General features: G+C 44.6%; 1 protein-coding gene across 4 annotated transcripts in view; it reads right to left on the bottom strand.

The window, feature by feature from the left end:
• myo9aa (myosin IXAa) overlaps window positions 1-13986 on the bottom strand; it is a 103282-nt gene that overhangs the window by 32033 nt on the left and 57263 nt on the right. For all 4 annotated transcript variants that reach the window (XM_066646918.1, XM_066646919.1, XM_066646920.1 and 1 more), the window contains exons 7-11: window positions 13629-13726; window positions 13084-13210; window positions 10221-10310; window positions 7681-7797; window positions 2779-2913 (exon numbers count right to left, since the gene is read on the bottom strand). In XM_066646918.1, the coding sequence (XP_066503015.1) occupies window positions 2779-2913; window positions 7681-7797; window positions 10221-10310; window positions 13084-13210; window positions 13629-13726 (567 nt within the window). The remainder of the gene's footprint in view (window positions 1-2778; window positions 2914-7680; window positions 7798-10220; window positions 10311-13083; window positions 13211-13628; window positions 13727-13986) is intronic.

Below are 13986 nucleotides of genomic sequence, written 5' to 3'. Positions count from 1 at the left end.
ATATGGCATGCCTAAAGAATGAGTGTTCCTGACCATATTATGATTGTAAAGTCGACTGGAAATAGCCCACATAACCGTTGTAGTTAATCTCATGGAATGTCAGGAAAAGCACTACAGAAGCAAAAATCATTCCTGACATTTGAATCCAATATTTTCCATCTCCTACTGCAATTAAAGCCTGGAACTTGGCACAGAGTGCAGCATGCCACAGCTTTTATCTAGGAACGAATGGGCAATGCTGTCATTACATCATGAGGCATTTTCCCCTTCTAGACGTTCAAATAAACTTCTCTTAATTTCCCATGAATAAGAGAGCCATGTGTCTTTCAGCAGAGTTCCTCCAGAGACCATTGACAGTGGTTTAAGGCCTTAAGCCAAACCTGCTGCATGTCAGCTGGGTCTGTCAATTTTCAGAGCTAAACATGGACTAAGACTTTCTACAGAGAACGCCCACTTGTACAATTATGTAATTGCAGTAATCGTTGGCAATGATAAAAGCACGCGTAATTTGATCATTATTTCTCATTCACAGCTTATCAAAACAAGTGGACAGACTGTGTGGAAACTTTCAATCAATATCTGACATGTTTTTGCAAGAAGGGTATATTTATTTATGATATGATTTAGAAGAAAAACACAATTTAGTTTTTTAGAAACGGAGGATGTTCTTCTTACTGGTGCCATTTGTCTGTATGTGTTGTATTCTGTTGATACATAATGAAAAAATAACTTAAATATCTTACATTAAGTAACTTAGAAGCTATAAGCAATTTTAAACGTAGTCTAGGATTAACCTGGCTCTGCAAGAACACTTCAAATGCACTACACAATCACTGAGGCTTAAAAAGGTCAGAGCAGCGCATTTTTCCCACCACATTCAGCTACCTATAAGTATCAAACAGTCTATATTTTTAAACACCAAACCAGCATTAATGTTAAATGCCTTGATCCATTAGGTGTTTTTACAAGCTACACTCAAAACAATGCTGACATTTGGTGATGCAGTCGTGATGGATCATAATTTAGCGTTCTCTAGTGTAAGGAGCTGCTACACTGTAGACTGCCGGCAGCAAGTCCCACTGTCTGATGAAATAATGGAAGTAATCACTGAGGCGAGTCAGATCTGATCTGGCAGTTAAATGAGCAGAGCACACTTCAGTTGTCTGAAAGACACACTCGACTGTCTCCAGAACAGCAGGGGACACTCAACATCACTTCAGACCATGCGTTACTGTTACTGGCAACACTGGAAATAGGACTAGAACACTTCAAGAAGAACAAATGTATGATTATTTAAAGTGCTCCTTTATAAGATAGCTGCTCCTTTTAAAATAACCTAAGTGGTCTGAGGTGGATCTGCTGGTAAAAGGCAGGGCTATGTGCTATTAAAACAGAATTACCACAAAATACAACTCTAATGTTTTATATGCTTTAAATTACAATCAATATGAATGAATTCTGTAAAATTCTTATTTTTACATATGCCCTTTTTTTGCAGTGGTTCAAAAGTTATGCTTTAAATCACATAGGACGTCATTGTGGATCGTTAATACGATCAGAACTTTAAATACAGAAGTCTGAAAACCTGAAACCAACACAATATAGTTACATTTCACCAAACAAAACTCTCATCAACATTTAAACAAATTAATTAAATGTGGTTTTGTGAAATTCTCCAGTCAGAGCTGTTCAGTTTTGGTGATAAATGCCTCTAAAGCATCGCTAATTCTTTAAGTATCCACTTTCCTTAATCATAAATGACTTTACAGCCTCTAATCTTAAACTAACTCCGTCTAATCATAAACTGACATTGTTCACCGTACACCAGTGAACATCACGTTAAACCTCTCACGTAAATGTTACTGAAATAGGAGTTGTTTTAATTTAATTTTATTTTTTTATAGCGCACACACACTGCCCAGCACACTGGCTCCTAAAAAAATAATCAGTCATCCAGCTGCACTTAGGCACCTTGTCTCTGCTGAGCAATAAACGGATCTGTCTCTGTATGACTGTCCTCTTCTGCACTAAATGAAAGCTTAAACCTAACAAAACCTCTCTGATCTAAGACATGCTTTAAAAGGTGAGTCACGAACGGCACTGCTCTGACAGGCGGTGATTACAGTGATTTGTGGCTAGTGTAGTTACCTCAGAAAAGCCTCACAGAGCAAACACAGGCTACAGAGATGGGCTCTAATAGAGCTTTTCTTCAAAAATTCTTTTTTTTTTTGTGCAAGACTAGTGGCTCATTTAGTCATCTCCACAAGCTCTGTTTATTTGCACTGACAATCCTAGTAATCATAACAAACCACTTCACACCAGCTTCCAACCGCCATGTAAACCGTTCAGTACACTGGACAATTTTAGGTATTATATTCTGGTATTGTCAAATATTCACTTCCTAAATATGTACTTTACGTGGCCTGACTGCAAATAAACATGAATGAATCAAAGAGGAGAGTGGGGTCCAGATGAACGTGAAGCCCAAATGATTTTTACTGATAAAAACTATAGGCTTACAGTGGTCTGCCCTTTATTTCAGACAAGCTGGAGTGAGGTGACATACCAGGAAAAATTTGGAGCTTTGCACCAAACACTCAATACTGCCAAAACATTAAGTGAAGTAGAGTGTAGGCAGTTATTTTTGTTCTGTGTGCAGTCAAAACAACTTGAGCCCTATTTTCTGGCAATAAATCTGTTATTAGACCGTTAAGTTAAGCGATGTGTGCGGGGAGAGGACTTGATGGTCATCTCTTAGGCTGGGTGAAAAACGCCTACCTGCTCCAGCTTAAAGATGTGCTGATTGAAGTAATGCTGAAGTCTCTCATTTGCAAAGTTGATGCAGAACTGCTCAAAGCTGTTGTTCTCATAGTCTTCAAAGCCAAAGATGTCTAGGACCCCAATGGATAACATCTGAAAAGAAAGCCAGGAGAAAAAGGGAGTGATTAAAAGAAGGAGCTGGAGCAACTGTCCAATGGTTTATTTTCTGCATGCTTTAATACAAAGAATATACCATTGTTTTACTAGGTTAGGATTAGGGCAAAGTTATCATCAGCACCTCAGACCTCAGTATGAGAGCTTGATAAAATATAGGATCTGTGTTTCTATGTTGTATTTCAGTATTGTGTGCAACAGTCGTGTTGTTTAACATAGTGCCGCAGTCGCTTCCCTCTTCACTCTGTGTGTGTCACTGGTAACTCTGTGTGTGTGTCACTGGTTATTCTGTGTGTGTGTGTGTGTGTGTGTGTGTGTCGCTGGTTACTCTGGGTGGGTGTCACTGGTTACTCTGGGTGTGTGTGTGTGTGTGTCACTGGTTACTCTGTGTGTGTCGCTGGTTACTCTGTGTGTGTTGCTGGTTACTCTGTGTGTGTGTGTCGCTGGTTACTCTGTGTGTGTGTGTGTGTGTCGCTGGTTACTGTGTGTGTGTGTGTCGCTGGTTACTCTGGGTGCGTGTCACTGGTTACTCTGGGTGTGTGTGTCGCTGGTTACTCTGTGTGTGTGTGTGTCGCTGGTTACTCTGGGTGCGTGTCACTGGTTACTCTGGGTGTATGTGTGTCACTGGTTACTCTGTGTGTATGTGTGTCACTGGTTACTCTGTGTGTATGTGTGTCACTGGTTACTCTGTGTGTATGTGTGTCACTGGTTACTCTGTGTGTATGTGTGTCACTGGTTACTCTGTGTGTATGTGTGTCACTGGTTACTCTGTGTGTATGTGTGTCACTGGTTACTCTGTGTGTATGTGTGTCACTGGTTACTCTGTGTGTATGTGTGTCACTGGTTACTCTGTGTGTATGTGTGTCACTGGTTACTCTGTGTGTGTGTGTGTGTCGCTGGTTACTGTGTGTGCGTGTCGCTGGTTACTCTGGGTGCGTGTCACTGGTTACTGTGTGTGCGTGTCGCTGGTTAATCTGGGTGCGTGTCACTGGTTACTCTGTGTGTGTATGTGTGTCAATGGTTACTCTGGGTGCGTGTCACTGGTTACTCTGTGTGTATGCGTGTCACTGGTTACTCTGGGTGCGTGTCACTGGTTACTCTGTGTGTATGCGTGTCACTGGTTACTCCGGGTGCGTGTCACTGGTTACTCCGGGGGTGTGTCACTGGTTACTCTGTGTGTATGTGTGTCACTGGTTACTATGTGTGTGTGTGTGTGTGTGCGTGTGTCACTGGTTACTCTGGGTGTGTGTGTGCGTGTGTCACTGGTTACTCTGTGTGTGCGTGTGTCACTGGTTACTCTGTGTGTATGTGTGTCACTGGTTACTATGTGTGTGTGTGTGTGTGTGCGCGTGTGTCACTGGTTACTATGTGTGTGTGTGTGTGTGTGCGTGTGTCACTGGTTACTCTGGGTGTGTGTGTGCGTGTGTCACTGGTTACTCTGGGTGTGTGTGTGCGTGTGTCACTGGTTACTCTGGGTGTGTGTGTGCGTGTGTCACTGGTTACTCTGGGTGCGTGTCACTGGCTACTCTGTGTGTGGGTGTGTCACTGGTTACTCTGTGTGTGGGTGTGTCACTGGTTACTCTGGGTGTGTGTGTGCGTGTGTCACTGGTTACTCTGGGTGCGTGTCACTGGTTACTCTGGGTGCGTGTCACTGGTTACTCTGGGTGCGTGTCACTGGCTACTCTGTGTGTGGGTGTGTCACTGGTTACTCTGTGTGTGGGTGTGTCACTGGTTACTATGTGTGTGTGTGTGTGCGTGTGTCACTGGTTACTCTGGGTGTGTGTGCGCGTGTCACTGGTTACTCTGGGTGTGTGCGGGTGTGTCACTGGTTACTCTGGGTGTGTGCGGGTGTGTCACTGGCTACTCTGGGTGTGTGCGGGTGTGTCACTGGCTACTCCGGGTGCGGGTGTGTCACTGGCTACTCCGGGTGCGGGTGTGTCACTGGCTACTCTGGGTGCGGGTGTCACTGGCTACTCTGGGTGCGGGTGTCACTGGCTACTCCGGGTGCGGGTGTCACTGGCTACTCCGGGTGCGGGTGTCACTGGCTACTCCGGGTGCGGGTGTCACTGGCTACTCCGGGTGCGGGTGTGTCACTGGTTACTCCGGGTGCGTGTGTGTCACTGGCTACTCCGGGGGTGTGTCACTGGTTACTCTGTGTGTATGTGTGTCACTGGTTACTATGTGTGTGTGTGTGTGTGTGCGTGTGTCACTGGTTACTCTGGGTGTGTGTGTGCGTGTGTCACTGGTTACTCTGTGTGTGCGTGTGTCACTGGTTACTCTGTGTGTATGTGTGTCACTGGTTACTATGTGTGTGTGTGTGTGTGTGCGCGTGTGTCACTGGTTACTATGTGTGTGTGTGTGTGTGTGCGTGTGTCACTGGTTACTCTGGGTGTGTGTGTGCGTGTGTCACTGGTTACTCTGGGTGTGTGTGTGCGTGTGTCACTGGTTACTCTGGGTGTGTGTGTGCGTGTGTCACTGGTTACTCTGGGTGCGTGTCACTGGCTACTCTGTGTGTGGGTGTGTCACTGGTTACTCTGTGTGTGGGTGTGTCACTGGTTACTCTGGGTGTGTGTGTGCGTGTGTCACTGGTTACTCTGGGTGCGTGTCACTGGTTACTCTGGGTGCGTGTCACTGGTTACTCTGGGTGCGTGTCACTGGCTACTCTGTGTGTGGGTGTGTCACTGGTTACTCTGTGTGTGGGTGTGTCACTGGTTACTATGTGTGTGTGTGTGTGCGTGTGTCACTGGTTACTCTGGGTGTGTGTGCGCGTGTCACTGGTTACTCTGGGTGTGTGCGGGTGTGTCACTGGTTACTCTGGGTGTGTGCGGGTGTGTCACTGGCTACTCTGGGTGTGTGCGGGTGTGTCACTGGCTACTCCGGGTGCGGGTGTGTCACTGGCTACTCCGGGTGCGGGTGTGTCACTGGCTACTCTGGGTGCGGGTGTCACTGGCTACTCTGGGTGCGGGTGTCACTGGCTACTCCGGGTGCGGGTGTCACTGGCTACTCCGGGTGCGGGTGTCACTGGCTACTCCGGGTGCGGGTGTCACTGGCTACTCCGGGTGCGGGTGTGTCACTGGCTACTCCGGGTGCGTGTGTGTCACTGGCTACTCCGGGTGCGGGTGTGTCACTGGCTACTCCGGGTGCGGGTGTGTCACTGGCTACTCCGGGTGCGTGTGTGTCACTGGCTACTCTGGGTGCGGGTGTCACTGGCTACTCTGGGTGCGGGTGTCACTGGCTACTCTGGGTGCGGGTGTCACTGGCTACTCTGGGTGCGGGTGTGTCACTGGCTACTCTGGGTGCGGGTGTGTCACTGGCTACTCTGGGTGCGGGTGTGTCACTGGCTACTCTGGGTGCGGGTGTGTCACTGGCTACTCTGGGTGCGGGTGTGTCACTGGCTACTCTGGGTGCGGGTGTGTCACTGGCTACTCTGGGTGCGGGTGTGTCACTGGCTACTCTGGGTGCGTGTGTCACTGGCTACTCTGGGTGCGTGTGTCACTGGCTACTCTGGGTGCGTGTGTCACTGGCTACTCTGGGTGCGTGTGTCACTGGCTACTCTGGGTGCGTGTGTCACTGGCTACTCTGGGTGCGTGTGTCACTGGCTACTCTGGGTGCGTGTGTCACTGGCTACTCTGGGTGCGTGTGTCACTGGCTACTCTGGGTGCGTGTGTCACTGGTTACTCTGGGTGCGTGTGTCACTGGTTACTCTGGGTGCGTGTGTCACTGGCTACTCTGGGTGCGTGTGTCACTGGCTACTCTGGGTGCGTGTGTCACTGGCTACTCTGGGTGTGTGTCACTGGTTACTCTGGGTGCGTGTGTCACTGGTTACTCTGGGTGCGTGTGTCACTGGTTACTCTGGGTGCGTGTGTCACTGGTTACTCTGGGTGCGTGTGTCACTGGTTACTCTGGGTGCGTGTGTCACTGGTTACTCTGGGTGCGTGTGTCACTGGTTACTCTGGGTGCGTGTGTCACTGGTTACTCTGGGTGCGTGTGTCACTGGTTACTCTGGGTGCGTGTGTCACTGGTTACTCTGGGTGTGTCACTGGTTACTCTGGGTGTGTCACTGGTTACTCTGGGTGCGTGTGTCACTGGTTACTCTGGGTGCGTGTGTCACTGGTTACTCTGGGTGTGCGTGTGTCACTGGTTACTCTGGGTGCGTGTGTCACTGGTTACTCTGGGTGCGTGTGTCACTGGTTACTCTGGGTGCGTGTGTCACTGGTTACTCTGGGTGCGTGTGTCACTGGTTACTCTGGGTGTGTCACTGGTTACTCTGGGGGAGCAATAACTAAAAATAATTACAATTTCAACACCAGCACCACAGATGTGGCAGAAAGAGTACAAGGCTGAATCAAAGAAACATCCTACCTCTGAAAATACTCTTTAGTAAATGTGATAGCTTCAGTTAGGACTGAAACTATCACAGGACCAAAAAAAAACACAAAACAAAAAACTGCAGAGAATTTTATATAAAGGGTAAAAAAAAACCAACACACTGCATACTCTCTGCCAGAAAATATCCCATTACATAATGTCTGCATTCATAATTTACAGATTAAGGCAGTGCTCTCCAGCAGAGTGAATGACGGAATAAAACTGCAAAATCCCCATCAGATGTGCTCATATTCCACTTGATCTGGGCTCTGAGAGCACTGCAGTGGAGCTGTGACATGCAATCGCTTATGTGCTTCACTTCTCCTATTAATTGTTCCTTCCTTCACTTCCCTCACTCCATCAAGGAGTTTCTCTCACCTTGGCTGACTCCTCCAGATCTCTGTTGTTGAGCAGTGCATGGTTGATTCTTAACACTATCCAGTCAAACAGTGCACTGTAGAGTGATTTAGCCATGGAATCGCGGACAGTCCCAGCCTGCGACACAAGGGAGGACATCCATTAACATAAATTATGTAACACAACCTGTTCTGACGTTGCTTAGCGGTTTGGAAAAATATAAGAGAGAGAGAGAGAGAGAGAGAGAGAGAGAGAGAGAGAGAGAGAGAGAGAGAGAGAGAGAGAAAGAGAGAGAGAGAGAGAGAGAGAGAAAGAGAGAGAGAGAAACGAACACAGGTTCACACAGATTTAACAGACTTAGTTATTAAGTTATTAATATCACACATTCTGTACGAGTGAAACCTGAAACCGCAAAGGACGGAAATGTATGTAAAATAAAAGACAGAGGTGTGATCACTGCCACTTTCCATGACTGTGCATTTCCTCAGGCCATGAATAATGACATTAGGCGCTCTAATGCTCTTCAATGTCACACAGCCTTTCCCAATCCAATCTACTGTAGCACAGACATGGTTTACAGCAGTCAGGGATTTGATTTGTGTAAACTACTTACAAACACCGACTGGAGTATGCAATTCTCCACAGCCGTGTCAATGTAAAACCTGCGCCTTTTGTCAGAGGCTGTAAAATAGGGGTATGTTAGTTATCATTCCAAACTGTACAACAATTCCCCATCTACGAGACTTACAACACGGGGAGGCATAGTTTTGCCACAGTATTAACAGAAATGGTCTGAAATGGAAAACTGATGACAGCAAGACAAATATTATCTCAAGGGCCACCCAGCGTGTACTCGGAGTGATTAGAGGAGTTGGTTTAGTGTCTGATGAGCAAAAAGAAGTCTCTCTGCTGGTTTTGATTAAGGAGTGTTTAATAGCCTTAGCGGCAGGCACTTGAACGGAAAGTTGCACACACACACACACACACACAAATATATACTCCTGATCCTGTGTGTCTGTGTGAGTGTGTGTGTGTGGACATGGGCCAATATACGTCAGCTGGAATGTCTCTGGGAGCCATGGCTTGTGTTTGTTTTCAAACCAGCACTAATGAAAACTGGGTTTGAATCTGCTCTAAACAAGCTCTATACAAAAGCTCAGAGACTAAAGAACCCTGAAATTCACTTTGCTGCAATGTATCTACAACTGTGTCCCAAAGTTTCGCCTCATTTGTTTATCTTAGAACTTCAAAAGTTCTTGTCAGTAAAAAGACAGTGTTGTTAAAACATGTTGTTAAGAGTCCATTCCAGCAATGGTCTACCAACAACCATGAAGCCAACATGAGAACAACACATCCACATGTGTTTTTCTACACATCCTTGTGCGTATATTCAGATTTTTTTAACATGTGTTTGTCTCACAAATGAAGTGTATATTGGCAGAATATTGGATGACTTTTATTGGATGTCCGTTTGTGTCTGTTGCTGAAGTGCCCCCCTACTCCACTGAAGCTAGACAGGTTACATGTACAAACGGAGGTTGGATGGAGGCAGCCTCCTCAGTCTTTCCTGTGCTGTGACCTCTCTGCGATTTCTGTCTCTCTTTGATTGGAAAAGACTAGTAAATCCTGCCCCCCGGGGAACACAGGCAACCCTGCGAGACTCCGGCAGACTTAATCAACCGCTGTTATTCCAAAAATCTGCTTTGTACAAAAACAAAGAAAGACAAATAAGGAAAAGCAAACTGGGAAGATGACTTGGGGGGAGCTGTGAAAGCAATCAAAAAAAAAAATTCTTACTCCTTAAAGTATGCTGCTGATTGCCACAATATGTGACTGTTGTAGACGAACTGGCTCAAGCTAACACTGACTTCTGATAGTCAACGTTTCGGCATATGTGACCCTTTACACAAGTCATAGCCTCTCTGAGTTTACATTTTCATTCGCTCATATAATAGAGTGCCTTTCTAGGGAAAGTTGTTTGCACTAGATGCATTTAAGATGTGTCAACAAAAGAGGCTATTGTTTTACACTGCTCTGACCTATTCACCCATACATTTCATAATTACACTTGTCTCCTCAGGTTTGCACAATCATCACATCCATTTTGGCCTTTTTGGTCAAGCAACTTCATATAGCTGATAAACAGTCTGTCAAGGATCCGGAGTAACTGTCACTAGCTTAGAATAATAGTTTAAATAATGCTACAGCTGTTATGCCTTACACTTCCCAGCCATTTCACAGGAGCAGTGTCTGACACGGTTGTGGCTGGTTGCAACAGGACAGCAAGGAGTTTCATCATCAAACAGGGAGAAGAGAGAATTCCTAAATAAGGAATAAGAACTCGAGCTGGCAGAGTGTACTGTCCTCATTAGGAGAGCTGATGCTGATGCTAATACACTTTGAATTTGGCTTGAACTGCTGGTGAGAACGTGCTGCAACTAATCAGACATTAAACCTTTAAACCCACAGGTGTGTTGTAATACCAGCGGAATCTGGCAAAGTCGTTAAGGGGTTAGAAAAACAAAAGGATGAATTTTGTCAGGTATTTTTTTTTAACTCACTTCAGCTAGTTTATACGGCACTATCAGTCTCTCTCCCACAGTGATAGTCTTCCGCGTCGTCAGGGCTTCAAACAGCATCTCCTCTTTCACCTAGAATGGAAAAGATAGAAATTAGCTCTAGAAATTATACCACGTCTGTAATTTCTGTAAAATATGACAGAATAATCATACATTTTTCATTATTGTTAGACCTTTAATGTAAAGTTTATACTCTATTTTTGTGTGTGCACTTGGAAAATAGATCTGTGGAGACGTTTAACCCTTTCCAGGGTACAAACAACCTAAGGGTTAGAAGGTGGCTACGCCAATGATGAACTTTGTGAGATATATACACACTGCTAACATTAGCATTCTCAGAGAGTAGACAGCAGACTCCTTAAAATATCCTTTAATATCAAGCTCTGAGCTACAGATGAGCTGAGGAGACAAAGGCTTATATCAGGGCTGCGGCTTTGGCTTATGACATCATCAAATTCACCTGTGACGATGCTGGTGGGCCTCAAAGCAACAATGAATCAACATCTCGGGTGGAGGTACAGTGGCAAGCAGGTGTAAAAACCAACCTCCCTCTTTGCATATATAACACAAAGCTAATTATCACTGCCTTTAATAAGGCTCCCACTAATCACTACCCAATGCGGATCAATGGCTCCATCGTGTGTATTTACTTCTACTTGTTTTACTGAACTGTGTTGCCTTCATTTGTTCAAACGCTTGGAGACGTTTAAAGACTAAACTGTAATGTTTTTATAACGTTTATTGCTTTTTGCCTTGTTTACTATGTGCTCCATTGGACCAAGACGCTAAATAATGCTCAGTGTTTAAAAAACACACATGGAAAGGTGCCATAAGATGTTAAGTGAACTAATGGAACCATGAGAAAGATTTACTTCTGGTTATTGACATTGGGGCCTATGATGCTGAGCTTGGCTGTAAACATCCGGCAGCATACAAAGCCAACAGACAGTCTAAGGGCAAAAATACTCTTCACATCTGTGGCACACTCAACCTTCCACTACAATCTGCTGATAGTGTTGAGGTATATAATCCTGCTGGAACTACATGTCTATAATGCAGCAATTTCCACATATAGGACAAATGGCTATGTTTACGATTGAGTGCCTGAAATGTGAGCCAAAACTTGTCAGGTTAATTATCACATCAAAGCTCCCAAATGCACCCTACTGTTGAACTGTGAAAATAGCATGGCCTCTGCAGAGCCCCAGGGAATGTGTTACTGATGGGAGTGATTACATGGACCCAGTGGACAGTCTCCCACTGCCTGACTCAGCTGAGTGGCCATGACCAAGAGCAGATGTGCCAAGGCTTATCAAAGGCCCCGCCATCCTCATCTACATATATTACAATCCCCTATAGCACATGCACCCACTGGAGTTTCTTCTCAGGCTCCGTCTCATAAAGAGCCTCATAAATATGGATCTCTAAAGCACATCTTCATGTCTGGCCCTGCCACTTTTGGTAGCATGGAAAGCGAAAGGTTGGAAAATGACATGGTAATTCTTAGTTGGAAACACACAACAACAAATAATATAAAATGAGAAAAAAAGATCTGGAAATTACTTTAGCTCAGGAGAGCTAAGGTTTCTGCATAGCACTGCATTGTTGCAGGTTTGTGTACAGGTTTCCTGCTCATAAACCAAGGCCAATACCACAGGAATAGGATCTAAATCCTTCAGCAGATCCGTTCATTCACTAAAAGCCTGCATCCATCAACAGAGGCCTCTACAAACCTGCCACGTTTAGATTCAAATCTGGACAGCATCCCACCCGTCTCCCCAACCCCCAATATCCTGCACCATATCAGTGCCACAGGAAAATCCAAGCTGATAACGTTTAGCCTGGATTTTGGTTCTCCCTCACAACTCTGTCTGCAAGATACTGACTCAAGTTCATAATAAATATATAACGAGAACTTATCTGGGAAATGACTGGATTTAAATCAGTCACGTCATAATATAATGTATGTTGCAATTAGATTGTTTTAAAATAATAACAGAAGACAGCTTCTACTCTTCTATTCACTGGAAACTTTCATTGTCATTTTCAAATGGTGTAAATAAAAACAAAAGAATTCTACGAAATATTTTTTAAATATTTCTTCTACAGCATCTACTTATTTATTAATTTATATCATACATCTGATGCATCTAACCCATTCCAATCAATACAACAGGAGAGGCAGAGATATACTGATGCATTTAACACTGTATGAAAAAGACAAGAAAACTGATCTACAGCACCAGTCTGCCTGCTGTAGGACAGAGCTTTGTCCGGATAATCTTCTCCCAAAAACAGCCCACTGTGAATTATTACAGACTTTTAACGAGACTGAAATAAGGTTGAATGTGGAGGAGACAGGATCAGTGAGTGGAGCATATGTGTGTGCATGAGCCTGTCCTCCTCAGCACCAGGTCTCTACTGACAGCTCTCCATTACCATGTCAGCTTTAATGGAACCATCAGCGCCTGCACTGTGCTGACAGAGGCCCTGCTCCTCACTCAGCCAAGCCTGAAAGGAGTTAGAGCTCTGTGTGTGTGAGTGCAATACAAAACTAAGATTGTACTCTGTAAGTCGACAATTCAGGTCATGACTACTTCAGTGGCTGGGAAAACCTTTACTCAAGCACAGTTCTATACAAGTTGTGTGTGACTGGAAGTTCTTTACATATCAAATAATGGCTCTACAGAACTGAGATATCATGTCAATAGTTAAAATGGCAGAAATAGCGTTGCTATATAGATGTCTAGTGTGTGTTTGTCTTTGCAGAAGGTGTTTCACAGTTCATGGAGAAACAGAAATCCATCCAGAGTTTAAATAAAAGGGTACAGAATGTCACACACACCTCCAGCAGCTCTGAGATGATGGGCAAAACATCCAGATTACAGATATCAATAGAATCATCCCGGTATGTCTTCTTCTTATATCGGATATTTCCTAAGTGTAGGATAGCTGACAACAAAGAAAAGATCCTGCAATTGCAAAGAAACACAAGGGTTAATGTTAGAAATATGATGTTAAAGAAAAGAACAAATGGTAACACTTCCTTCCATACATCAGTATCACGCCTCCTGTGTTGACAGGTTATGACAGGGATTCGAGTTCAGTATCACTTCATATTTATATCACAGTGAAACAATGGATTAATGACTGCTTAAGAGTTCTCAGCAATGATAAAGTTGATTGTACATTAGCCAGCTTTTTTCCCTTCCAATATATATGTACCATTTCAATAATGTTGGAAAGGTTTTGTCGAACAATGAAAAAATATGAATCTGTGCATCTTTCAATGACCATCTGCTCACCAGGACGCAGTCACATTTGTAAGCAGCTGTGGGTGCAGGAGAGAGAAAGCGAGACATTTGGGGAGCAGATTGTGGGTGGACTTACTGTTTGCGCGTAGTGGGCAGGAACCCCACCATCTCCATGGCCAGCTGCAGCCTTTCAAAATCGTGCTTCAGATCCTCCCCTTCCACTGTGAAGCAATCCTGCCGGTTTCAACAGCAAGGAGCAAGGAGTCACCAGCAGTTAAACATTTACCACAATGTGAGGTCTCCACACAGGTAGATTTATGGGCAACAATTGTCTTTTACTGCACATTGGTGTCTGTGTGTGGAATTGAGCACTACGCTGATAAGTTACTTAATGACCATTCATTTCATAATAATTACTTTTTTAAATTGAGAATTCATGACAGCCATAATTCCACTAAAATTTACACATGCTCATGAAACATGGATGCTACTTT

Source organism: Hoplias malabaricus, chromosome 16 (assembly GCF_029633855.1).
Source record: "Hoplias malabaricus isolate fHopMal1 chromosome 16, fHopMal1.hap1, whole genome shotgun sequence".
NCBI classification, from domain to species: Eukaryota; Metazoa; Chordata; class Actinopteri; order Characiformes; family Erythrinidae; genus Hoplias; species Hoplias malabaricus.
This window is presented reverse-complemented; position numbering and strand designations above follow the sequence as displayed.